Source organism: Ambystoma mexicanum, chromosome 1q (assembly GCF_040938575.1).
Source record: "Ambystoma mexicanum isolate Mex_15411 chromosome 1q, UKY_AmexF1_1, whole genome shotgun sequence".
Lineage (NCBI taxonomy): Eukaryota > Metazoa > Chordata > Amphibia > Caudata > Ambystomatidae > Ambystoma > Ambystoma mexicanum.
This window is the reverse complement of record NC_090922.1, coordinates 228,443,175-228,465,580: the sequence shown is the minus strand read 5'-3', so window position 1 is coordinate 228,465,580 and position 22,406 is coordinate 228,443,175. Positions and strand designations below refer to the sequence as shown.

General features: G+C 46.7%; 1 protein-coding gene across 1 annotated transcript in view; it reads right to left on the bottom strand.

Moving 5' to 3' along the window:
- The window catches only part of LOC138526910 (branched-chain-amino-acid aminotransferase, cytosolic-like), a 392,104-nt gene that overhangs the window by 225,034 nt on the left and 144,664 nt on the right, over positions 1 to 22,406 (bottom strand). The window contains exon 2 of the mRNA XM_069637744.1: positions 11,525 to 11,599. Coding sequence (XP_069493845.1) covers positions 11,525 to 11,599 — 75 coding nt within the window. The remainder of the gene's footprint in view (positions 1 to 11,524; positions 11,600 to 22,406) is intronic.

The window sequence follows — 22,406 nt, the reverse complement described above, 5'->3', positions numbered from 1 at the left end:
TCATGTCACAGTCTGCCAGCCTCCAGGTACCTTCTGGATGCCCTTGGGTAAAGGAGTGTAGTTGTCCTTTTGACTCTGGGAGTGGACTGCTCTCAGCTCTGTCCTGGCCTTCTCCGCATCTCTTTCATGCTTCCTTGGCTTCACAGCTTCTCATCCTGGTTGGCTGCGTCTCCCTGACTGGCAGTCTTTTGGTTTTTGTGATGTAAAAAGTAACCACGCCTCCACATAAGTCGATACAGCTGTGGCTACTTCTTGGCATTGTTCTTCACTACTGCTGTCTCCCACCTCGTCCTAGCGTCTACCTGTCTGGTAATCTTCATGCAGTGGTTAATCTTCTTCGTCTCAGTCAAAATAGGAGAGCTGCAACTATAGCAGATAGAAGTGCTAGGAAGAGGGGGTTGATGGAATAACAGCAAAAGGTTTAGGAAGGTTGGGGTGGTGTGTTTGATTCTACCCATGTGTTTGTCCTTATCCCCAGAGAGGGAACACCTCCCGATGAGATCCTCCCATATTTTACTACCCCAAGGGAGACTATAAAGTAGCGGCCACACCTCCCCGACCTCATGAGAAAGGGCTCCCCCCGTCGGGGAGAAGTGATGACATCTTGGGAATTATCTCATACCGTTACATAGGGAAAAGGGACAGGAAATCCACACATTTCCCTACTCTTTTCCCTTCTTATGTTCTACACAAAAACAGAAGGGCTGTATGTTCAAGAACCAACGCATGATCATCCTAGGGTTGGTATCCTTCCAGAGATTAAGCCAATTAAGGGGTGAATGGTCAGTTATAAGTCTAAACTTTTTCCCAGTGCGATAGTATTTTAGGTATCCTATGGCCCACTTTATTGCCAGTGCCTCTAATTCGATGGAGGCATAATTTCTTTCTCAAGGAAATAACTTCTGGCTGATTAACAGCATAACTTCTGGCTGATGAACAGCAAGGGATGTTCCACACCATCATATTCCTGAGATAACAATGAACCTATCCCCACCTTCGATGCTTCAGTCTGAAGGATGAAATCCTTATTAAAATTGGGGACTTTTAAGACTGGCTCACTACATAGGATAGACTTCAAGGTGTCAAAACTGGCTTGATCTTCATTCTGCCAACGCAGTTTTTGGGGCTCTGCCTTCTTTAACTTATAGGTTATACAGGAGGTGATAGAGTAGTTTGGGGTGAACATCTTATAACATCTGGTAAGTCATAAGAAGGTCCTTCGGTCACTCTTGGTTTCTGGGGCCGCAGTTTCCTGGACAGCACACACCTTTTCTAACTGGGGTTGGACTAGCCCACAAATTGTCAGGGTGATGCCTGCCTGGCAGTCACAATCAAAGCCGGTTTACCCATACTGATACTAGCAATCATGAGATTTGTTAATCATTCGTTTGAGGATTGTCAGGTTCCAAAGAGCATCAAGGATGCCGGGATTACTCCTTTGTTTAAATAAATCTGGTCTTGAGCTACTGAACCCTCTGAATTACCAGCCTATAATCAATGTGCTGTTTCTGCTAAAAATACTCGATCAGGCAACCTACATTCAAGTCTTGGAACATCTTTTAGAGAACAAAATCTTGAATAAATGGCAGTCCCGCTTCAGGCTGGCACATGGGACAGCGTCAGCTCTGTTGGCTCTCAAATCAACGATTTTCCAGTTTATGGATGCCAGGCATTGCGTCTTACTAATGCTGCTGGATTTGTCAGCAGCATTTGACCTGGTGGACCATGCCTTGCTGCTTAAAAGACTTGAACAGACCACAGCGCTTTCTACCTCAGCAGTGGCCTGAGTTAAGTCCTTCCTGTGGCAGTGCAGCGGCGTAATCTACACGGATTCACAAAGGTTCCTGTCTGTTTCCCTCCCAGCATAATCTATTTACCCTCCCACTATTCCAACCGTTAGGAAATCAGGGAATGGTGTTCACAAATTATGCTGATGACACCCAATTTCTTATTCCTATGACATGAGTGTACGAAGCTGATTTGGAGACAATAAATAGGGTGTACCTGCTCATCCTAACTTGAAAGATGGCATGACAGTCTTTCCCAGTGGAAATGCAGACTACACAAATCAAATGCTGGCTTTGACTTAAAGGGCAAACTATCTTGGAAGAACAGGTCATGTACTCAGTGTCTAAGTGAAAATAATGGCATAGTGGGGCGGATCTTGGAGTGTCCCCCTTCGGTCAGCATAACACATTTCAGCAAGTTCTACAGAGCACCAAAAGCAAGAATAAATAAAGAGCCACACTAGAAGTCTGTATTGTGTGCGAAATGAGAGTATGAGGACTGCAGCCCTTGAGAGGGGTTATTTCTTGGACCAGTGGGATGGTTTTAAATTGATCAAAGAAGATGTGTGTTTATTTTCCCTTACATAATCGAAGAGTTGGGATTACGAAACATAGATGTTGAAAAATGTGGACCTTTGATAGGATTCTGTTAAACTAATGCAATGGATAAGCTGCAGTATTCATGGAAAATGTAAAATCTAAAGGTGCAGGAACATGTATACTTAAAAGTGGCAATCGAAACAATCCTGAATCAAGTGCCAGCTATAGGTCTAAACTCTGGCATGTGGTATTCCATTTCACCTCCGCAAGCAATGAGATGTGAAAACAGATTCCACGATTTTGCAAGGAGATGAACTGGAGGGAGTTGAGCCACAAAGAGAATGACGGGCTTGTGACTAGGTCACACGAAGGACGAAATTGCAATTATTTCTAAGGGGGTAATTTTATGGGCTACATCTGTGTATGTTGAGCTTAAAATAAAGAACAAATAAAGGGATTTCAGCTGGGCCAGTTTTCACCAATCTGCCATTTCAATCTCCCAGGCCTCTCCTGGAGGAAGGAACTTGCCTTTGGAGAAAAAAAGGAAAAAATGAATGTTATCCAAGACCTGCCAGGCTCTGGAAACTACAAGGAGAACAGGCCAAGGGCTTCAAACTACAAAATAAGTTACCATATCCAGGCCCCCATCATAAATACTTGGCTGCTCTGCATTACCATCATGAACACCAGATAACAGGCAGAAAAAAACAAAGATCCTATGTAATCTTTTATATATATATTTTAAAAAATGCTAGATTTGATTAATATTTCTGGTTATATCTCCAAAACAGAATGTTGTAGCTAGCTCAATGTTTTGAAAGCATTCTGTTTGGAAATGTCTATTAGATGGACCCAAAGCAATTTTTCAAATGTGATTTTTAATTATGCAGATTAGGCAAATTTGTATTTCGATGTGCAGAAATAGGGCATGCCAGTGAGTCATATGTCCTAGCATCCGCAGTAACGGGCACGTTACTTTGAGATGGGAAAATAATTTGTATATAAATATAGTAGATAGTTAAATGGAAACATCTTTAAGTCATTACCCATTTGTGACATCATGATGAAAATTGCATTGTTCGATTTGTACCAGAAAGAGAAATCTGGTGAGCCAATTAGTAAAGCGGTTATATGTGGGAATTTTACTATTTCAGAATGTTATGTTTAATGCAGGAAATCTCTGACATGAGATCACATCAAATGGGAGGGAAACTGGGTGTAGAAGTTACTCCCATCAGAATGTCCCCTTTATTAACATGCCTAATGACCGCAGAGGGGTAGGTCTACTTTGATGTCACTTTTGGAACAGTGTCCAATTAGAGTGGGGAAATTATACACATCTCGAAAAGGTGGGGGTGTTGGGTCTATGAAAGATTCAACCCACACACTCACTAGAGAGACACACTCGCTCACTCACTAACTGACGAAGAAGGAGGATTTAATAAATTGTTCGCCTTTTGAAGCCATTTTGGATTATTGTCAGAGCCCTAAGAGGCCTAGTAGGAGTTAAAGTGCTCGGCTTTCTTCAGTAGAAGACATAGCAGGCAGGCTGTGGAGGAGAGCTCATCTCATCTTGCTGACTGATGGCCACCTGTTCCTAAACAGGGAATTAAACCAGTCCTTAACAACGTCCCCACAGGTCTGTGATCCAGCCAAAAGAAATGCATATGGGAGTATGATCTAAAGAGAAAATAAGCTTGAGGGGACCAATACCATAAAGGGAATTAGATCAAATCCTGGACCTTTTACTTGTCAGTCTATAGGGGTGGGAATATAAATATTGATTGTGTATGCTGAGAAGTTAGGGAACATTTCAGTAGTTATGTAATTCTGGAAAAATATATATCTTATAGACTAGGTCCCATGGTGTGTATACAGTGAGCTCCCTGGACTCTCTCTGTGTAATGGCGACTAGCGCAGAAAAATCATGAGGGGAGTTAAATGGACATCTTGCTGTGTGCATATCTAGAAAAATAATATCTTTGAAGTAATTCCTGGGTATACCATCAAGCCGAATACTGTTATTAATGCAGAGTTGCTCAAGATAAAAGGAAGAGGGGGATTATTCGCCATCAGTGTTTCCATTTTTAAGTTGCCCATTGAAAGTGAGAAAGGTACAATTTCACACAGTAATTAAACAGACACATCACTGAATGGAATTTAGCCGACATACATGATGAAAATACATTTTCTTTTCTACAAGACATTTACACACATGAAGGTCCAGTAGGTTGTTGCAATTTAATTATATAGAATGATACTGAAATTCTGACATGCTTGAGTAACAGGGTGTGGTATCCATTTTCAAAAAGGAGAAGTAAAGCTAATTGGATAGGCAGAGTGAGCTTGAGGTTTAAATTAATTGGTTTCTTTTAACAATTGAAAGCTTATCCTGACCCCTCATGCATTTTAATAAATGGTGCATGCACGACCACAGTAAACAAACACATAAGTGGGGATGTGTATGTTATAAAAGTCTCTATGTCCCCTACCAGCACAGGTGGCCAAACGCCTGGCAGCAGAGATGACACCTTATATGACATTTCGTGAACAACTCATTGCTTTCTTAGTCAGTCCCGCCAGAGCTAAAGAAAATCCATGGTCACACCGCTGCTGAAGAAACAATCTGGATAAAGTGAGCTTCCATAACTACCGGTCAGTAGCAGGACTTCCCTGGCTGGGTAAAGTACTGGAGAAGGTAGTGTGCATGCAACTCCAGGAAAGGAGCAGCTTTTAGATTCCCCTACAATCTGGCTTCCATCCATCATTTGGTACGGAGACAGCTCCTTTGTCAGTATGGGATGATCTCCTCAAGGCAGCGGATCAGGGGGATCAAACCCTGTTGATCATGATGGATCTCTCAGCCACTGCATCTTAATCAATCAACTGAGTATGATTGGAGGAGTGCCTGGTTTCAGTCTTTCCGATCAGGGCGGCAACAGCAGGTTAAACTGGAAGGCTGGGTGTCCGACACCCAGGTTCAGACCTGTGGAATGCCACAGGGATCCTCCCTTCCTCCCTGTTGTTTAATCTATACACTGACGACCACTGATGGACATTTTGAGGACGCTTATGATGAACTTTCAGTCTTACGCTGATGATAGCAGATTTATGTCAACATAGTCAATGAGAAGAGTCCTTCCTTATATTTTAGGACTGTCTGGAGGAGCTCAGTAGCTGGATGTCGGTTAACTGGCTTCAGCTTGTATTTGTATATTTGTAATGCGCAAATCACGAGAGAGCCAAGCAGAAACTGCCTCTCGGCGCAGGTGAAGCCATCAGTTCAGAAGACCTATTAAACAACTAAGCAAAGTTTTCAACTTTTTCCTGAAAATAGTTAGTGAGACAGTTACGTAAATTGGGAGAAAGCGAGTTTCAGAGCCGAGGACTCATGGAGGGAAACCCTCTGTCGCCACATAAAGTTGATCGGGAAGAAGGAACTGACATTAGGCCTTGTCCCGATGAGCCGAGGGATCAGGTGGGGGCAATATTACCTGATTTTAACAGTCAGGTAGCCTGGGGCAAGGCTACGGATGCACCTGAACACCAGGCAGAGAACCTTAAACAGTGTCCTCTGATGTACCAGGAGCCAATGAAGGCTCTGACGATAATGAGATAGACTAATTTCTTCCTTACCAAGAAAGTTTTCCAACTGCTGAGTTCTGGGCAACCTGTAGTCACTGCAATTGATATTTTGGAGGCCCAGAAGTTTAGCCTCAAATTAACAGTATTACCAACTACCATGGGACGATCGTCAATTGCGATTGGAGTCAACAAAAGTGTCAAAGGTTTCAATTGAAAAAAACTGCTTTAACAATTTGGTTGACATGAAGATTGCAGTTTAGGTCAGATTGCCAGATACATCCCAAGTTCTTAATTTTCAAGGAGAATTTGACCGGGTCACCAAAGAGAGCTGGACATGGGACCAGTTGTAAAAGATTGGCTACATTTTTCCTAAAACCAAAGATGATGTTTTGTAGGATTCTATTAAAGTTTATTTTTGAGCATGCAAGTTCTTAAATGATTGGCGCAGTCTAAGACACAAGTAATGCCTTCAGCTGGTTGATTAAGCCGAACATAAAGTTGGCTGTTATCTGCGTAGGGGTGAAATTGGAGTTGGTAATGAGAAAAGATGCTCAGAAGGGAACAAATATAAATATTAAACAATAGTGGGGAGAGGCAGGAGCCTTGAGGGACCCCACATTGGACAGGTAATGAGTCAGAGACAAAGGCACTGAGGTTAACCTGCTGGGAACAATTAGTTAGAAAAGGAGCTGAACCATTTCAATGCATCATTCGACACCAAGGCGACAGATGATAAATCAAAGTCAACTGTGTCAAATGCTGCTGATAGGTCCAGCATGACAAGCATGCTGATCTCGCCCTCATCAGTGGCCGTTAGTAGGTTGTCCCAGACAGGAACAAGCAACGCTTCGGTACCATGACTTGGTCTGAATCCCGATTGATAGGTATCAAGAATGTAAGAATGTGATGGGTTTCTAGGAAATCTTTAAGCTATGAGGTGACAGCACATTCCAATATTTTAGCTGCCCATAAAATACCTGCTATTGGACGATAGCCAGCTGTGTATGGTCTAGGGATGGCTTCTTCAAAATGGGGGTTATAAATGATTTCTTTAGTGCTGAAGGAACTTAATGCCAAGAAAACTGAGGTGGCCTTGTTTGGCCAGAAACATCTCTTGGAAGCAGGTAATTGCCCCCAGACACCCCATATTATGGGAACAGATCTTCTACTACCAAGGTTAAGAATCTGGGCTGCATATGGGCAGGCAATCTCTGCAGTGAGGCTCAGGTAAGCGTCAAGGTGCAATCCGATTTCTATAATCTTCGGCTGCTGCGTCAAGTTCTACCCTATGTACCATCGGACAAGCAGGCTGCAGTAGTCGGAGTATTGGTAAATGCTCAATTAGACTATTGTAATAGCCTGCTTGCAGGAATCTCAGCCAAGCAATGCCAACGACTGCAAAGAGCTCAGAATGCTGCACTGAGAATGGTAGCAGGGCTAACGAAGTCTGACTATATTTCAGGATCTGTGAGGGACAGAATTGATTTTAAAGGTCTGTGTCTTATTTATAAATGCCTGAACAAACTGGCTCCGGCCTATCTTGCAGATAAAATCCACAGATATTGTCCAACTCATTCGCTACGGTCTGCGGATAAACTGCTGTTTATCGTTCCATCTTGTGTGTCCAGGGGCGATCAGGGCTTTGCAGTTTACGGACCCAGAATTTGGAATAGACTAGCCCTAGAGATTCGAGTAATAAAATCAATTAGCCTCTTTCAAAAAGTGTTAAAGACTCACTTATTTAAATGAATTCTGACGATTATTAGGGATGCAGTGATCTATTACTGAACCAAACTCATTGCGCATGGGTCGAACTCCAATGGTTATGATTTACCCGATTATGTTTTAATGAGTCATCTGCACACGAATATAATAAAGTTCATCAGGTTTGCGCGACACAAATAAATCAAATGTCTACTTGGCCCGCTAGCATTGAAAACGGAGGGAACAGTGTGTTGATTATTTTTCATCATTGCATACAAATTTAATGGAAGTGCAATTTATTTTTCTTTAAACTGATTCAATCATTTCACTTTGGTTAATAAATATATCTTCTGTGAAACCCTGTGTGTTTCTTGTCCCGAAAGAAGTGGGAGTCTGTAAGGAATCAATGTTACTAAATTTGGCTATCAACCCAGAAAAATCGAGAATTCTTAGATTTGGCAACCTGAAGAGGGGAAACAAACTGAAAAGAGAACAATGGTTCCTGAACATTACAGAGGTTTCGGCCTTACCTAGGAGTTTGTGTCAACGACGATAAAAACAAACTACCCAGATGCACAGATCTGAGGAACAAAGTCAGAAACCTGACGGGACAAGCAAAGATTCTGTGGACATTATTTTGCAGATTCTCTTTGAAACCATTGGTGGATTTTTATAGAGCAAAAGTGGTGGCAATCCTTACGTATGGAGCAGAAACGTAGCTCCTCTTGGATGCAAAAATATGGCCTCCCCTAGAAGGAACATTTTGGAGATCGACTCTTCAACTACCTAAATCCTATCCAATTCAAATAATATGAAGAGAATTAGCACTGTCTCCGCTGAAAGTTATTTCAGAGTGGAAAATTATGACTTTTTTCAGGAAATGCTTGGAAGCACCTGGGACGGGAGGATTCTCAGCCCTGAAAAAAGCAATGGACAACCAGTCTCAGACGATAACACAATGGGCTAAAACATGTCAGGCCATCTTACGAAACCTGAATGAATCTGAAGAATCACTATTCAATCCAGACCAGGTAAAGAAATAAATGTACAGGCTTGACTGGATTGAAACAAATGAAGATCTAAACAAGTACCAAGGATACAAAGATTTTTGGGCAGTTGCCCGAAAGCTGTACAGACTACCAAAATATCTGCTGTTATTCCCCAATTGGTTCTTGAGATCTGGTTATCTGAGATTTCGCCTTAATTTATGGTCATGTAGAGCTAACAACTATAGGAAGAGAACCAAAGACGAACCAAAACACTGTAGATTATGTCAAGACATAATGGGGATTAAATCCCTGAAACATCTGCCGTTGGAATGCCCAACTCTTAGAGCTGAAAGACTCATTTATTTGGGCCATATTTGGAAGGACCATTGGACCAAAGAGATTGACTTTTGGTGGATATGTCCGTTAGAAGGGGAAATGATTTCAGCCAACTTGGCGATAACAAAATTTCTCTCGATCATCTTTGCAAAAATAGAGGAAAAACGTGTGGAAATGTGTCTGTAAGGACAAAACGATGGTTAAAAGGAAAGAGCACATGCTGGTACCGTGCGCTAATTTTGTCAAGGATGAAGAATTTTTGAAGAGACTACGATGAGATATATGCTTTTTTTTCTACTTCTAAAGAAATCAGACATCTTAAGCAGAAACCTTTTTTTTTAAACTTACTTTTTTACTTATGAAGATATTGATATTAATCTAGTTTGTCTATAACTGTCCATTTGTATAGCCAAAGGTTTTCCTTTTTTGTGTAAACCAAAGTGCTAATAAAAAATAAAAAAATAAAAAATGCTACTAAATTGTGGGTCCCGGGTGCATAAAACAAATTTGATTAAAATAAATGAAAATTGTGTGTGCTTAGTTTGGGGGCGTGGAAGTTCCCTGGAATTAGATGCCACAGGATTAAAAAAGTCTTACAAATGTAGCGAGTCATTAGCAAGCATATGTTTTGACTGGTCATCAGTATCAGTCTCTCTTTGGTATCTTCACCGTGGGCTAACTCAAAGCTGAAATAAAAACACAAATAACAACCAAGTGAAAATGAAAAACAGTAATTTCAGAGATTTTTACTATCTTAATCAACATTTGACAAATGCCAAGTTGAACTATCATGATTCAGTTTCTTAATCGTAAAAAGGATTTGGGTGAAAGACTTTATTTTGTCCAAACTTCAGCAGATAACTATTCCAAAACCGAACTACAGTACATCACTGGGTTTTGCAGGAACAAACATGGATTTCGGTATGGTGAGTTGGTGAAGTTAGTGGGAGATGCTGGCACTGTCGAAATCAGGTACCACCAAGAGTATGGGAAGTAAGCAATTTTGGCCACTTTCAAACAGTTGCAGAGCCAAGGAGGGCAGATGGGGTCTCTTCAGTGCCCGGTTTGCACCCCCTGCCTCATGCAGGGCGGGAGTGCCCCAACTCCAATTTGACATTTGAATGTATTTTTATAATTAAAAATGGCATGCCGGCAAGGCATGCTTGCCTCGAGGTTGCTAAGCAACCACATTGATCAGCACTGCAGGCAGGCCTTGTGTTTTTACTTCTTTCAGGGGATCACTGGCCCTGCCTCAATAAGTTCCCATCCCCTTATTTACAGTGATAATTACTAGTAAAAAGAGAATGTAACTGCAGCTTCATGCAAATTATTTACAGTGATCATTGCAGGCATAGATGGATTGTGGCCTCAGGCTCAAGGTCGTGATTTAAAATGGACATTACTTGCATAGATAGGGTTGAGACCTCAGCCTCAAGCAAGTGATTTACTATGACGATTACTGGTATAGTTAGGTTGTGGCCGCAGCTTCATGCCTGTTACTTAGTGGTTATTACTGGCAGAGAGGAAATCTGGTCGCAGCTTCATGCAAGTGATTACCATTACTAGCATTCATAGGTTGTGGCCTCATGCTCCTTTAAGTGATTTACAGTGGCCATTACTGGCATGGATGGGTTGTGGCCTTGGGCTCATGCATGCGATTTGCAGAGACCATTACTGGCAAAGCTAAGTTGTGGCTGCAGCCTCATGTATGTGATTTACAGCAACCATTACTACCGTAGATAGATTGTGGATGCTACTTTTACTGGATTGGTTCATGTGATATCGAAGAGATTTAGTTGTATATCGTGTGGCTTTTTACCTAATTCCTATTAAAAAAAATATAATATACCATTTCAACAAATTCCTTTGGAAAATGTCCAATGGGAGGGAAAACCAACCCCCCGAAACTCCTGCCCGATCCCCCCCCTCCCCCTGTCCTGCCTTGCTGGCGCTAATGCATTTATTTAGCGCTACTTCAATAGGTTCAGTCAATTGTGCTAATTTGGGGATATAACTAGGCCAAGAAACAGAAAATGTGACTGGCTGAGAATCATGAAATGTTCTGAATTTTTTTGTCTGTTAGCTTAGTGAACCAATTGTAAATCAAATGTTTTTTTTAACCACATTTTCCCCAGAAAATGTACTGCAAATTGCACCATTTCAACACATTACTTAAAAATGTTCTCGGAGGGGAGTACTCCACCGGAGCTATACATTATTTTGGGGCTCACCGCAAAGCTCGGTTACTCTGGCTAATTTGGGGTAATATTTAGGACCAGCGGTGAAGACTGACCCATGAATCATTTAGAATCCTAGTGCTCCCTCAGGAGCAATCTGCCGCCCTGTACCAAAAGCTGCTTCCGTTATTAAGTCAAAGGAAGTGGCATACTTACACATTGTGGGAAACCGCCCAATTTAAGAAATTACAATGGTAGACAGTGGTATAACTTGCCACTTTGGGACTTTTTAAGGAGATTGTACTAGTGGGTAATGTGAAAGATTGGCACTGACTGACACCCCAAATTTTACCCATTTTCAAAATGTGAATCCCCTTGCAGGGTTTGGTGTTCACAAAATACTCACCTTGAATGCAGTGCTCATACTTCGCAATGGCAAAATAGTCCACCTCGAAGCAACCCCAAGCTGCTTACAGAAAACCTGCAAAATCAAAAAAGGACAGCCCCTGAGGAAATATGCGCATGACCAAGAATATATCAATAGACACATGAACTCACCCAGGCAACTTCTGGGGATGACTTTAATGCAAACTCAGATCATCAACATTCTGTATAGTTTCCATCAATGGGGCAAATCGGGCCTCAGCCTTTGCGTAAACTAACAGAACGCTTTCTCCATGTTTTGAAAAAACCCAAATTGGCATTTTCTCCGAAGCACCTCTCCATCATTGTGGCCCTATGTCCCCACGACTGTAGGCAATGTACTAAAGCTTCTTTCTGCTTGGAATGCCACACAAATGGGTTGCTTGCCTATTAGAGGACAACGCTTGCAATTTAAAATCATACATTCGAAAAAGTCTATGCCTGAAAGGTCTGTAGCCTCTGTGATCCCAAAATGAACAATGCCCACATTTTCCATGACTTTTTGTGGGATGATCCAGAGAAACAAATGCTTATACCTTATCACGCATTACCTTAAACGATTTGAATTCTGATTGAGTTTGGAGGTATTCTGATACTTGTTTATCAATAAACAGAAAAAATAGACTTTTTGAAATATTAAATTGAAGCCAAGGGTAAAACCTGGCTAAATGGAGTGGTTTCATCAGTAGTACTTGTACGGGTCGCCCCTTTGCCCAGTAACTTCTAATCAGTAGGGGATGTCTAATTTACTATCAGAGAAAGATCACACATGTACCTACTAACTTGTTGCGTCAACTTGTGGAAACTAGTCGGCGGTGGCCTGTATCTGATCAAAGCCTGGTTGTTCATAAATGATACCCATCAGAAATATATTGTCCCTACACCTACCAACTTACAACAAGACTATGATGGGATGTGGGCGCCGGTGAAGTGTTCAACTAGTACTCCATCAGTCACATATTTCCTTGAACTTACTAACTTCAAACCAGCTTCTCCAATATCATCAGATAATGGGGCAATGCACATGAACTTAGAACCAGCCTGCCTGCGATATCCTCTCTTGTGTCATCAAACACGGGTTGCCCTTTAGCTACTACCTGATCACCCGTCTGTGAGGTCATCTCTAATAGCACATGACACTGGCTCCCTGGTGCCAATTAACTGATGCCATCAGACAAAGGTACCTGGACAAGTCTTCGCATCTCTTTTACCATCAGACAGAGGCCTCTAGCACTTAACTTCTCCTTCCAATATTATTCCACGTCCGTCATATTTTACAACTGACTGACCCCTCTCAAATACCCTCAATTCCACCTCCTCCTCCTCCCCCAGAAGCCAGCCAGGCTTACCTCACGCCTGCCCCTACTAGTAACGTTCACTGGCTCATTATACCATCATCTACAGGTGTGTCCCACCTCCGTACCAAGCTCCAAGTCAGATCCCCAACTACCATCCAAGCCCTCACAGGACACCTCCTTCCATCACTGGTCCACCCCCACCACCTGCAGCTTCAATTGTATACCTGCACACCCATCTCCTATCCTCAACCTGTCATTGGCCCCTGATGTACAGCTATCAAGAGCCCCTAACAAACCTCAACTCCCCAATTCTCCCACCGAGGTCTCATCCTTCCTTGTACTACCACTATTAGCCAACCCATACTAACACATACCTTCTGCAATAGTCTACCGAAACCTCCCTCACCTTATCCGATAATGCTTTCACGCAACTATCCTATGATATTTCTCCCTTGCCTTCTACCTCCTTGACAACATCCACCAAGCGTCCCACTAATTTATCCTAATGTCATCTACTTCTGCCAATTCTCGTATCAGCAATCCCTTATTCAACCTCTCCTGTAACATGGTCTTCCTATTAGATTTCCCTCTTTACACTCAACTACTGATCACAAACTAATCTCACTGACTTTTAGCCCCCTGTCACCTCTAACATGTGTCATCCATTCCATCTTTCACTCACCAAGGGGCTGTGTGTCCACCCCCACCCCTATCAATCTTCATCCCAGCTCTTGCTAACCAAGGCCCTAAATAGGCCCTCCCTTACTCCACCATTCCTAATCCCATATCTTGCTCACCAGTACCTGCTCAAGGCTAACATTCCTCATCCCATCTCTCACCCTGACTTCATCCTACGTGCATCTATTCTTCTATAAACGCTTAGCACTTACCCTCCCAAACAGTGATTTAAGTGGGATAACTATAACAAGCCACCAATATTTGAGGGCAGGACCTAAACGGGTTCTGGCACAGCCCAAGGATCGCAAGTAGCTAGGGAACCTTTAAAAGTTGGGTGACCTATGTAACTAAAATAGTGGCCTAACAGGCACAGCTGAGTCACATCTGCAAGGAAATGGTTCACATTCCATTTTTAAAAGATGTGTTAAATATTATATAATATAATACATTAGCAGTAAAAGCAAATATTAAAAGAAACCGTCAAATCAAAATAGGTCAAGGCAGTGTCCAAACCATTGGCTCTTTAGAAAGCAATCAGTGATTCTCATGTATGAATTCATTTTATTGAATTATTCCAATAGCAAGACATCAATACAATATGTTGCAAAAAAATCTAACAAACAATGTATTCTCTGTATCGTATTTTGCCTTTTGAGTATTATTTTATTTATATAGGGCACCTAAACCGAATGTATCGGGGCGCATTACTTAAGTGAACAGCATAGTTACAATCTGGTTACATGGAAGTAGAAGAACAAGTTACTTTCTTACCTGGTAACGTTCTTTCGATGGGATGGTCCGACGACGTATTCCATATCTATGACAGGTAATGTCCACAGCTGTGCTGCTTCGGAAAATCTTTGGCGTCTGCGTCCAGCGTCGATGCGCCGTCCCCGAGGACCTCCTCCGACAGCCAACATCACCCGATGTGATAAGTAGGATGCACGACGCCCATAGCCTCAGTTATAGTTTTTTCCCAGAACGTGTGCCACCAGTTTTCTGCCAGTCAGACACACAAGGCCTTGCGGAACGCAAGCTGCAATCGCAAAAGAAATTCTGCAGCAGGGAAGGCAAGGAGGGAGCGATATGGACTACGTCGTCGAACCATCTCAACGAAAGAACGTTACCAGGTAAGAAAGTAACTTTTTCTTCGAGGGGATTGGGTCCTCTGACGTATTCCATATCTATGACAGTCTCCCAAAGCAGTACCAAGCAAGGAGGTGGGAAAGAATTTAGAATACAAATTTAGCATGCCCAATCAAATTGCGGAATAGAGAACTGCCTTGCCAAAGGCCAGATCTTGCCCTCTGATGGAATCAAGGAAATAGTGACGTACAAATGTATGTACTGAAGCCCAGGTGGCTGCATCACAGATGTGACGAATAGGAACTCCCCTCTGCAGGGCAGTAGATGCAGCCACTCCTCTGGTAGAATGGGCCCGCAAGCCAGCCGGAGGGTCCTTACCCGCCAAGCGGTAACACTCGGAGATAGCTAAAATAATCCAACGAGACAAAGTCTGTTTCGTCACAGCTTGTCCCAAACGCTTTCCAGCGTAACCAATGAAAAGTTGATCGTCCACTCTGACCCGGGACATGCGTGACATATAAAAGCTCAACGCTCTCCGAGGGTCAAGCCTATGGAGCCTTTCCTCTTCCTTACTAGGATGTGGAGGAGGATAGAACGCCGGAAGAACAACCTTCTGGCTCAAATGAAATTCCGAAACCACCTTCGGAAGAAAAGAAGGACGAACTCCAAGGACAACCCTGTCCTTATGAAACACAGTGAAGGGTGGTGTAACTGAAAGTGCCTGTAACTCACTCACTCTGCGAGCGGAAGTAACCGCAACCAGAAACACAGTTTTCAGAGTCAACAGCCTCAAAGGGCAAGAATGTAAAGGCTCAAACGGAGCACCCATAAGAAACTTAAGAACAAGGGTCAAATCCCAACCTGGCACCAAAAAAGGTGACGGAGGGAACACATTAGTGAGCCCTTTCAAAAACTGCGAAATTAAAGGAATCTTAAAATAGGAACACTCTTCAGACGAGCGCTTAAATATGGACAGCGCCACCAAGTAACTTTTAATGGTCCCCACTTGCAAGCCCCTGTGGGCCAAAGAAAGCAAAAAAGACAAAACCATGGGAATGTCGCATTCAAAAGGATCCACATTCTGAACTCTGCACCAGTCGCAGAACTTTCTCCAACGGCACAGAGACTTTGTTGCCGGCCGCCTGGCCGAGAGCAACACCTCCATCACGTCTTCAGGGAGGTCCCAATCCTTATACCTCATCCTTTCAGAAGCCAAGCGTGAAGATTGAGGGATCTGACCTCTGGATGGAGAACCTGACCCCCCTCCCGTGAGAGCAGATTGTCTCGGTAGGGAAGACGACGTGGAGGGCAGATGGACAAGTCTAGAAGGTCCGGGTACTAAGTCCTCCAGGCCCACGCCGGAGCAATGAGGATCATCCGGGAACCGAACCTCCGTAACCTCTGCAGCACTTGCAGGATGACGGGGACTGGAGGAAACGCGTACAGCAGTGGGAATGACCACTCCACCACGAACGCGTCTCCTAAGGCTCCTTTTGGAGGAAATTCCCGCGAGCAAAACCTTTCGCACTTCCGGTTGACACTGGAGGCGAAGAGATCCACTTGAGGGGTCCCCCAAAGGGCAAAGATCTCCAGGAGAATCTCCTGAGCCAGCTCCCACTCGTGAGAGATCGTGCTCTGCCTGCTCAGAGCGTCCGCCGTCTCGTTGTCGTCTCCAGCCAGATGAACCGCTGAGATCGAAACTTCCTGCTGGATGGCCCAGAACTGAAGCTGCATCGCCTCCCTGCACAGCGGAAGTGACCCTGCCCCCGCCCCCTTTTTGTTGAGGTAGTGCATGGCCACCGTGTTGTCCGTTAGAATCAGGACACTCTTTCCGCACACAGTCGGCAGAAAAGCCTTCAGGGCTAGCCTGACAGCCCTCAGCTCCAACAGATTGATATGGAGTCTGGACTCTGACGGAGACCAACGACCGCTGACTGTCAACTGGTTGACATGCGCTCCCCATCCCGTGAGGGATGCGTCCGTCACGATCGTCACCTCCGGCCAGGGCAGCCAAAATGGGGCCCCCTTCATCAGATTGCCCTCGACGGCCCACCACAGAAGGTCCCGGGCCACCAAGGGCGGCACCTGAACAGGGTCCGACAGCCTGCCGGAGGACTGAGACCACTGGAGCTTGAGTGCCCACTGCAAAGATCTCATCCGCAGACGAGCCTCTGGCATCAGAAGAATGCAGGATGCCATGAGGCTGAGCAGTCTGAAGAACTCGGACGCTGGGAGATTCTGGGCAAACTGAAACTTGTGCACCATCTGCTGAATGTGACGAGCCCTCACCTGAGGAGGAAAACACTGCCCCAGGGATGTGTCGAGCACTGCTCCGATGTACTGGAGCCGCTGCATCGGTGCCAAATGGGACTTCTTTAAATTGAGGGAGAAGCCCAGCCTGTGAAGGGAGTGGCAGGTGACGGACAGATGATCCAGGACTTGCTCGGGAGAGCTCCCCCTGATCAACCAATCATCCAGGTAGGGGTAGACGTGAATCCCCCCTTTCCTGAGATGCGCTGCCACCACCACCATGAGCTTGGTGAAAACCCTCGGGGCGGAGGTCAATCCGAACGGCAGGACCCGAAACTGAAAGTGCGAGTCGCCAACCGCGAACCTCAGGTGGTACTTGTGCTTGGGATGGATCGGCACATGGAAGTAAACATCCTTGAGGTCGAGAGACACCAACCAGTCCTGAAGTTGAAGGGCCTGGAGGACTTGAGAAAGAGTCACCATCTTGAACTTGTCCTTCCTGAGGAGTTTGTTCAAACCGCGCAAGTCCATGATGGGTCTCAATCCCCTGTCTTTCTCTGAAATCAAAAAATAAGGGGAATACCATCTCTTGTTCCTCTCCGCTACAGGGACCAGTTCTATGGCGCCTTTCTCCAGCAGGGCTTGAATTTCCTGCGCAAGGAGCGGATAGGGACACTTCAAAGAGAGGTTCCCTGGTGGAGTGTCTTGAGGCCTCTGCCGAAAAGGAAGACAGTAGCCTTGGGTTAAGATCTACAGAACCCACACATCCGAAGTAATGGCTTGCCACTCTACAAGATGCTGCGCCAGCCTTCCCCCAACCGGCGAACCATGGGACCTGGCCTCATGACTGAGTGGTAGCGGCTGCGGCGTTGCCTGAGGGCAAAGAGGCAACTGCCCGAGAGGCCTTGGCACCTCGAGTACCTTTGTTTCTGTCACGCCCCTGCAGAGACCATGGTCACTGTGGCATAGATGGTCTCTTAGACGGATTGGGCCATCTTTACTCCCAAGATGGCCGCAGCTAAGGATGGTGTGGGTCTAGACTTACACCAAGGCCGCACGGTGGAAGGACCGCCCCCCTGCTCCGGAGCCGGTTCATCTGTTCCTGCGGACAACACGCGGATGCGTTGCTACTCTTCCACAACAGCGCTTCGTGAGTTCGATACTAGGATCTATTGCATACTAGTTTGTTTGTCATTCCTTCTGTGTAATTCTACCCTTTCATTCACCTGTTTCAGACTCGACTCCTTCTCCCAGCTCTTGCACGACATCGGAGACTCGAGTGTACTCTCTCAGCCACACTCGTTACGAGCTGAACCTCACTGATCGGTTCGCTAGTGAGAATTCCTCCCTGGCGTGCGGTACGTGAGAATTGATAGTCAGTCCCTAGTATATCGGGGGTTAGAAGAATAACCAGAATTGACACCTGATATTATTTCACCTATTCAGAAGCAGGGATATGCGGGGTCCGATCCGCAGCATTGAGAATCATTCTATTCCTGGGGCGTCCTCGAGGTTACTCCTATCCACGTCTCATCGGAAGACCTACAATATAGCCCGATAAGTCGTATCCCCCTTCCAATCAGGTACTCCTCGTCTTCTCTACCCATATTCTGCCTTCTACTTACCCTTCTTAAACTTACCACTTTCCTCTGTCTTTATCCAGACGGCTCCCCTCCAGCGGATAGTCCGGATACCAAAAACCTCTCCAGACAGACGACATCTATCCAGTGGCCGTCGACACAGGGTTTTCTTCCCCAGAGGGTTTCCCTGGGGTCCTTCCCCTCCTTAATCCTTGTATTGAAGGCGGAGGAAGGGTCTCAGGGAGGCACTCATTCTCTACCCCTGTCGGAACCATTTCTGAAGAAGGAAGCATAGGAGGGAGAACGACTAGTGTTTCTCTAAGGTAACCTTTCGGTGTATTCAAATTCCTCGTAATTTGTCTAATTATTACAGTTTCCACCTCTGCCACTCTTACGATGGCCTCTTTGACTGCTAGCTCCTCTCGCTTTACTGAAGGACGAGTAATAGCGAAAGGAACCTCCCCTCCATTGCTGTCCCCTAGGACGAAAAGGCGGAGGTTGGCGAACTGCAGCGCCCAACGATTTCGCTGCAGCTTTGGAGGTCTACAACCTCTCAAGGCTCTCGTCAGCCTTGCTGCCAAAAAGGTGTTCACCGTCAAGAGACATGTTGAGGAGCCGGGACTGCACATCAGGAGCGAACCCTGACGTCCGCAACCACGCAAACCTGCGCATTACGGTGCTCGCCGCCATGGACCGGCTGACACAATCCGCCAAGTCCAAACCCGACTGAACGGCCTCACACATAGCATCCTTGCCATCCTGAACCATAGCAAGGAAACCATCCCATTCGTCCCCTTCGGGAATATGATCAGCCGCTAATGCAACACAGTTCCACAGAGTGTGTGTGAAACGAGACAAGGCACATATGGAGTTGGCCGCCTGAAGCGCCATACCCCCGAAGAAAACACTTTCTTCGCCCAGCCGTCAAAACGTTTGTCGTCCCTATCCGGAGGGATGGTAGGATACGACGCCTGCTTTGCCGCCTGCACCACCAAACTCTCCGGGGTGGGGTGCCGAGACAAGTAGCAGGGGTCGCTACTGGCTGGACGGTATTTTCGCGACAAAGACTTGCCCACTGCCGGGAGACTCTCCGGCGCAGTCCAAGCTGCCGCCACCCTTCTCTGCAGAGCCATATGAAAAGGCAAAACCAGGTCAGTGGGTGGACCGAGACCGAGGTCTGTGAGATCATCCTGAACGAACTCCCCTGAGGGAGCTGACCAACCCAAGTACTCAGTAACCCGAGACATAAGGCGCCTATATGAAGAATCGGCATGAGTGCCAGGCTCCGGCCGACAAAACTCCACCTCCGGAGAGGTGTCCAGTCCACTGGCATCATGCAGCGACTGCCTCAGGTCATCAAACTGGCTATGGCCCAAGATAAGGTCATCTGGAACCGTAACCGGAACCAGGCCACCATCAGAGTCTTCATCACCCTCTGAATTGTACTCCAGGCGGGGAGAGGAAGACCTCTGCGGACCAAAGCAGCGCCGGACCTTAGCCATAGCCTTTCTAGGGGCAAACCCCGTGCCACGGGCCCATCCGACACCACCGGCTCGAAAGGCGTCGAGGGCACCGAACGAGTCGGCGCCGGCGTCGATAGAAAAGGCGTCGAGGGCGCCGAACGAGTCAGCGTCGAGCGAATTGGCGTCTACGTCAGCTGCAGCGCCGCCAGCACCGGCGGCGTCGACATCGCCCTCGAAGTCGGAGCTCCAAGCGTGTCTCTCGACAACCTAGGCGCCGACAGCGTCGACGACCCCCTCGGAGGCAGGGCCTCGAGAGAAATCGTCAACGACCTCGGCGCCCCAGGCGTCGACATCTTCTTCGAAGATGGCACAGGATCACACGGTTTCGAGCGTGTCGAGGACCGGAACCTGGCACGGGCATGGCGAGAACGGCTACCCTTGTCTGAACAGGACCTCTCCCGTGAGCCGTGCTGACCACTCGAGCCCGAACGCGTACGAGCAGTGTCTCTCAACCGGTGCCGACCGACCCCACTCGGAGGCGCGGACGGACCGGTGCTCTGCGATTCCAGAATCGCTAGCATCTGCTTCCCGAAGGAAGCCCATTCCTCCGGTTTCGCTTGCATGGAGGGATAAGCGACCCGCCGACCCGGGCGGAGTCCTCAGAAGAGGACGGGAAAGGCGACCTATGCCGGTGCTTCCTGGAATGCCTTGAAGAGGCAGAGGAGTGGCGAGACCGACTCCTGGAAGGAGACCCACTGGACTTCCGACGATGACGCGGAGAGTCACCCCTCGAGTCATCCGTCAAAAGCCCCGCAGACCTCGAATTCCGGGGCTTAGACACCCGGCCTACCGACAGCTTCTTCTTGCGTCCCCGCAAGGCCTTTGCCGTGAGCGACTGGCAGTCGACACAGTCGTCCGTATCGTGGGCCTCCCTGAGGCACCAGAGGCAGGCGTTGTGCGAGTCCGTGACCGACATCTTGGACCCACAGTCCCCGCAGTTCTTGAAGCCCGGATGCGGGGTTGAAGACGAGAAAGACATCGCCATGAACAGGTCTTCACAACAAACCGAACAGGTTCAACAAACCGAGAATAGAAAACAGCAAACTCCAACGAGTCGAGGCGTACGAGATTCACGAAGCGAACACGTTTGCGGAAAAAACAGAACTGAGGCTATGGGCGTCGTGCGTCCTACTTATCACATCGGGTGACGTCGGCCATCGGAGGAGGTCTTCGGGGACGGCGCATCGACGTAGGACGCAGACGCCAAAGATTTTCCGAAGCAGCACAGCTGCGGACATTACCTGTCAGATATGGAATACGTCGGAGGACCCAATCCCCTCGAAATAGACATTAATATAGATAGCATGGCATTCATGAAGTGTTGCAGGTAAGCATGCATTTTGTAAGGAAACATTTGCATGTAGTCCAGAGAGGATAGCTCAGGGGGAACATGCTCGCATTGGAAGCAAGACGACATGGAGCATCAAAGTTTCGATCCCAGGACCGCGCTTAGAAACCTCTGGGGATTAAGTGCGTTATAAATAACCTATCATATCATTTATGAATCAAAGGCCCCTCTAACGATCCTTATAAACCAAATAATCATGCACACGGTAAGGATTGTACCATCGACAGCGGGACGCTGACTGCTGGAGCCCCCAGCAAGACACACTGATCCCTGTATCGATTTCCGACCCCTGCTGAGGACCCGGACCCGCGCGGGTGTGTCTCGCTGAGCAGGTCTGGCCCAAGCCGCACCAGCACTAAGGGCACCCCAACATTCCATCACCTGCTGAATTGGGGCTGTACACACAGGCGCAGGTTGAGGGAACCCCCGGACCTGATCACCGCTCCAGCGATCTTGGCTACCAGCCCGTACCCTGGGCTCCAAACCCCCTCCCAGACACAGCCTAATATCCGAGCCCGCTACTAAGCTTCACGCCTCCCGGCACACCGGGCTCAATGGCGTCTGCTCTATCTTGGAAAAGACCAACGAGGGACATGCAGTAATCGGCCCCCAAACGAACCACAGGGACAACGAAACTAGACTGAGACCAGCAGGCCCAGGTCGCTTCCTCTGCACACAAAGTGTATCTGAGACACCGAATGCGGTATGCCGGCGACCGGAGATCCCACTATAGGGACGCTGGTCCCAGTGACGTTCCACGACCCCGCCTGGGTTCTTGGATTTGGGCGGGCCTCGCTCGGCAGGCCAGGCCCCGATCTCACCAGCTCCTGGACATTCCACCTCAGTCATCAGCAACGTTCGAGCCGCACACACGGACACGACCTGTGGGGTCCCCTGGATCTAACCAATGCTCCAACGCTCCCGGGTGTCATCTCGAGCCTTAGGCCCCCACCCTCCTTCCTGATCCTACGCCCTGTATCATGGACACCATACAGTTTGGCCTTGTGCCTTCCGGGCTAGGTGCGCCCATCCCGAGGAAATAGGGGCTGAATCCAGTGCTTCAGGAAACTAGCTGATGCCTCTGGCGAGTCGGGGTGGTCCG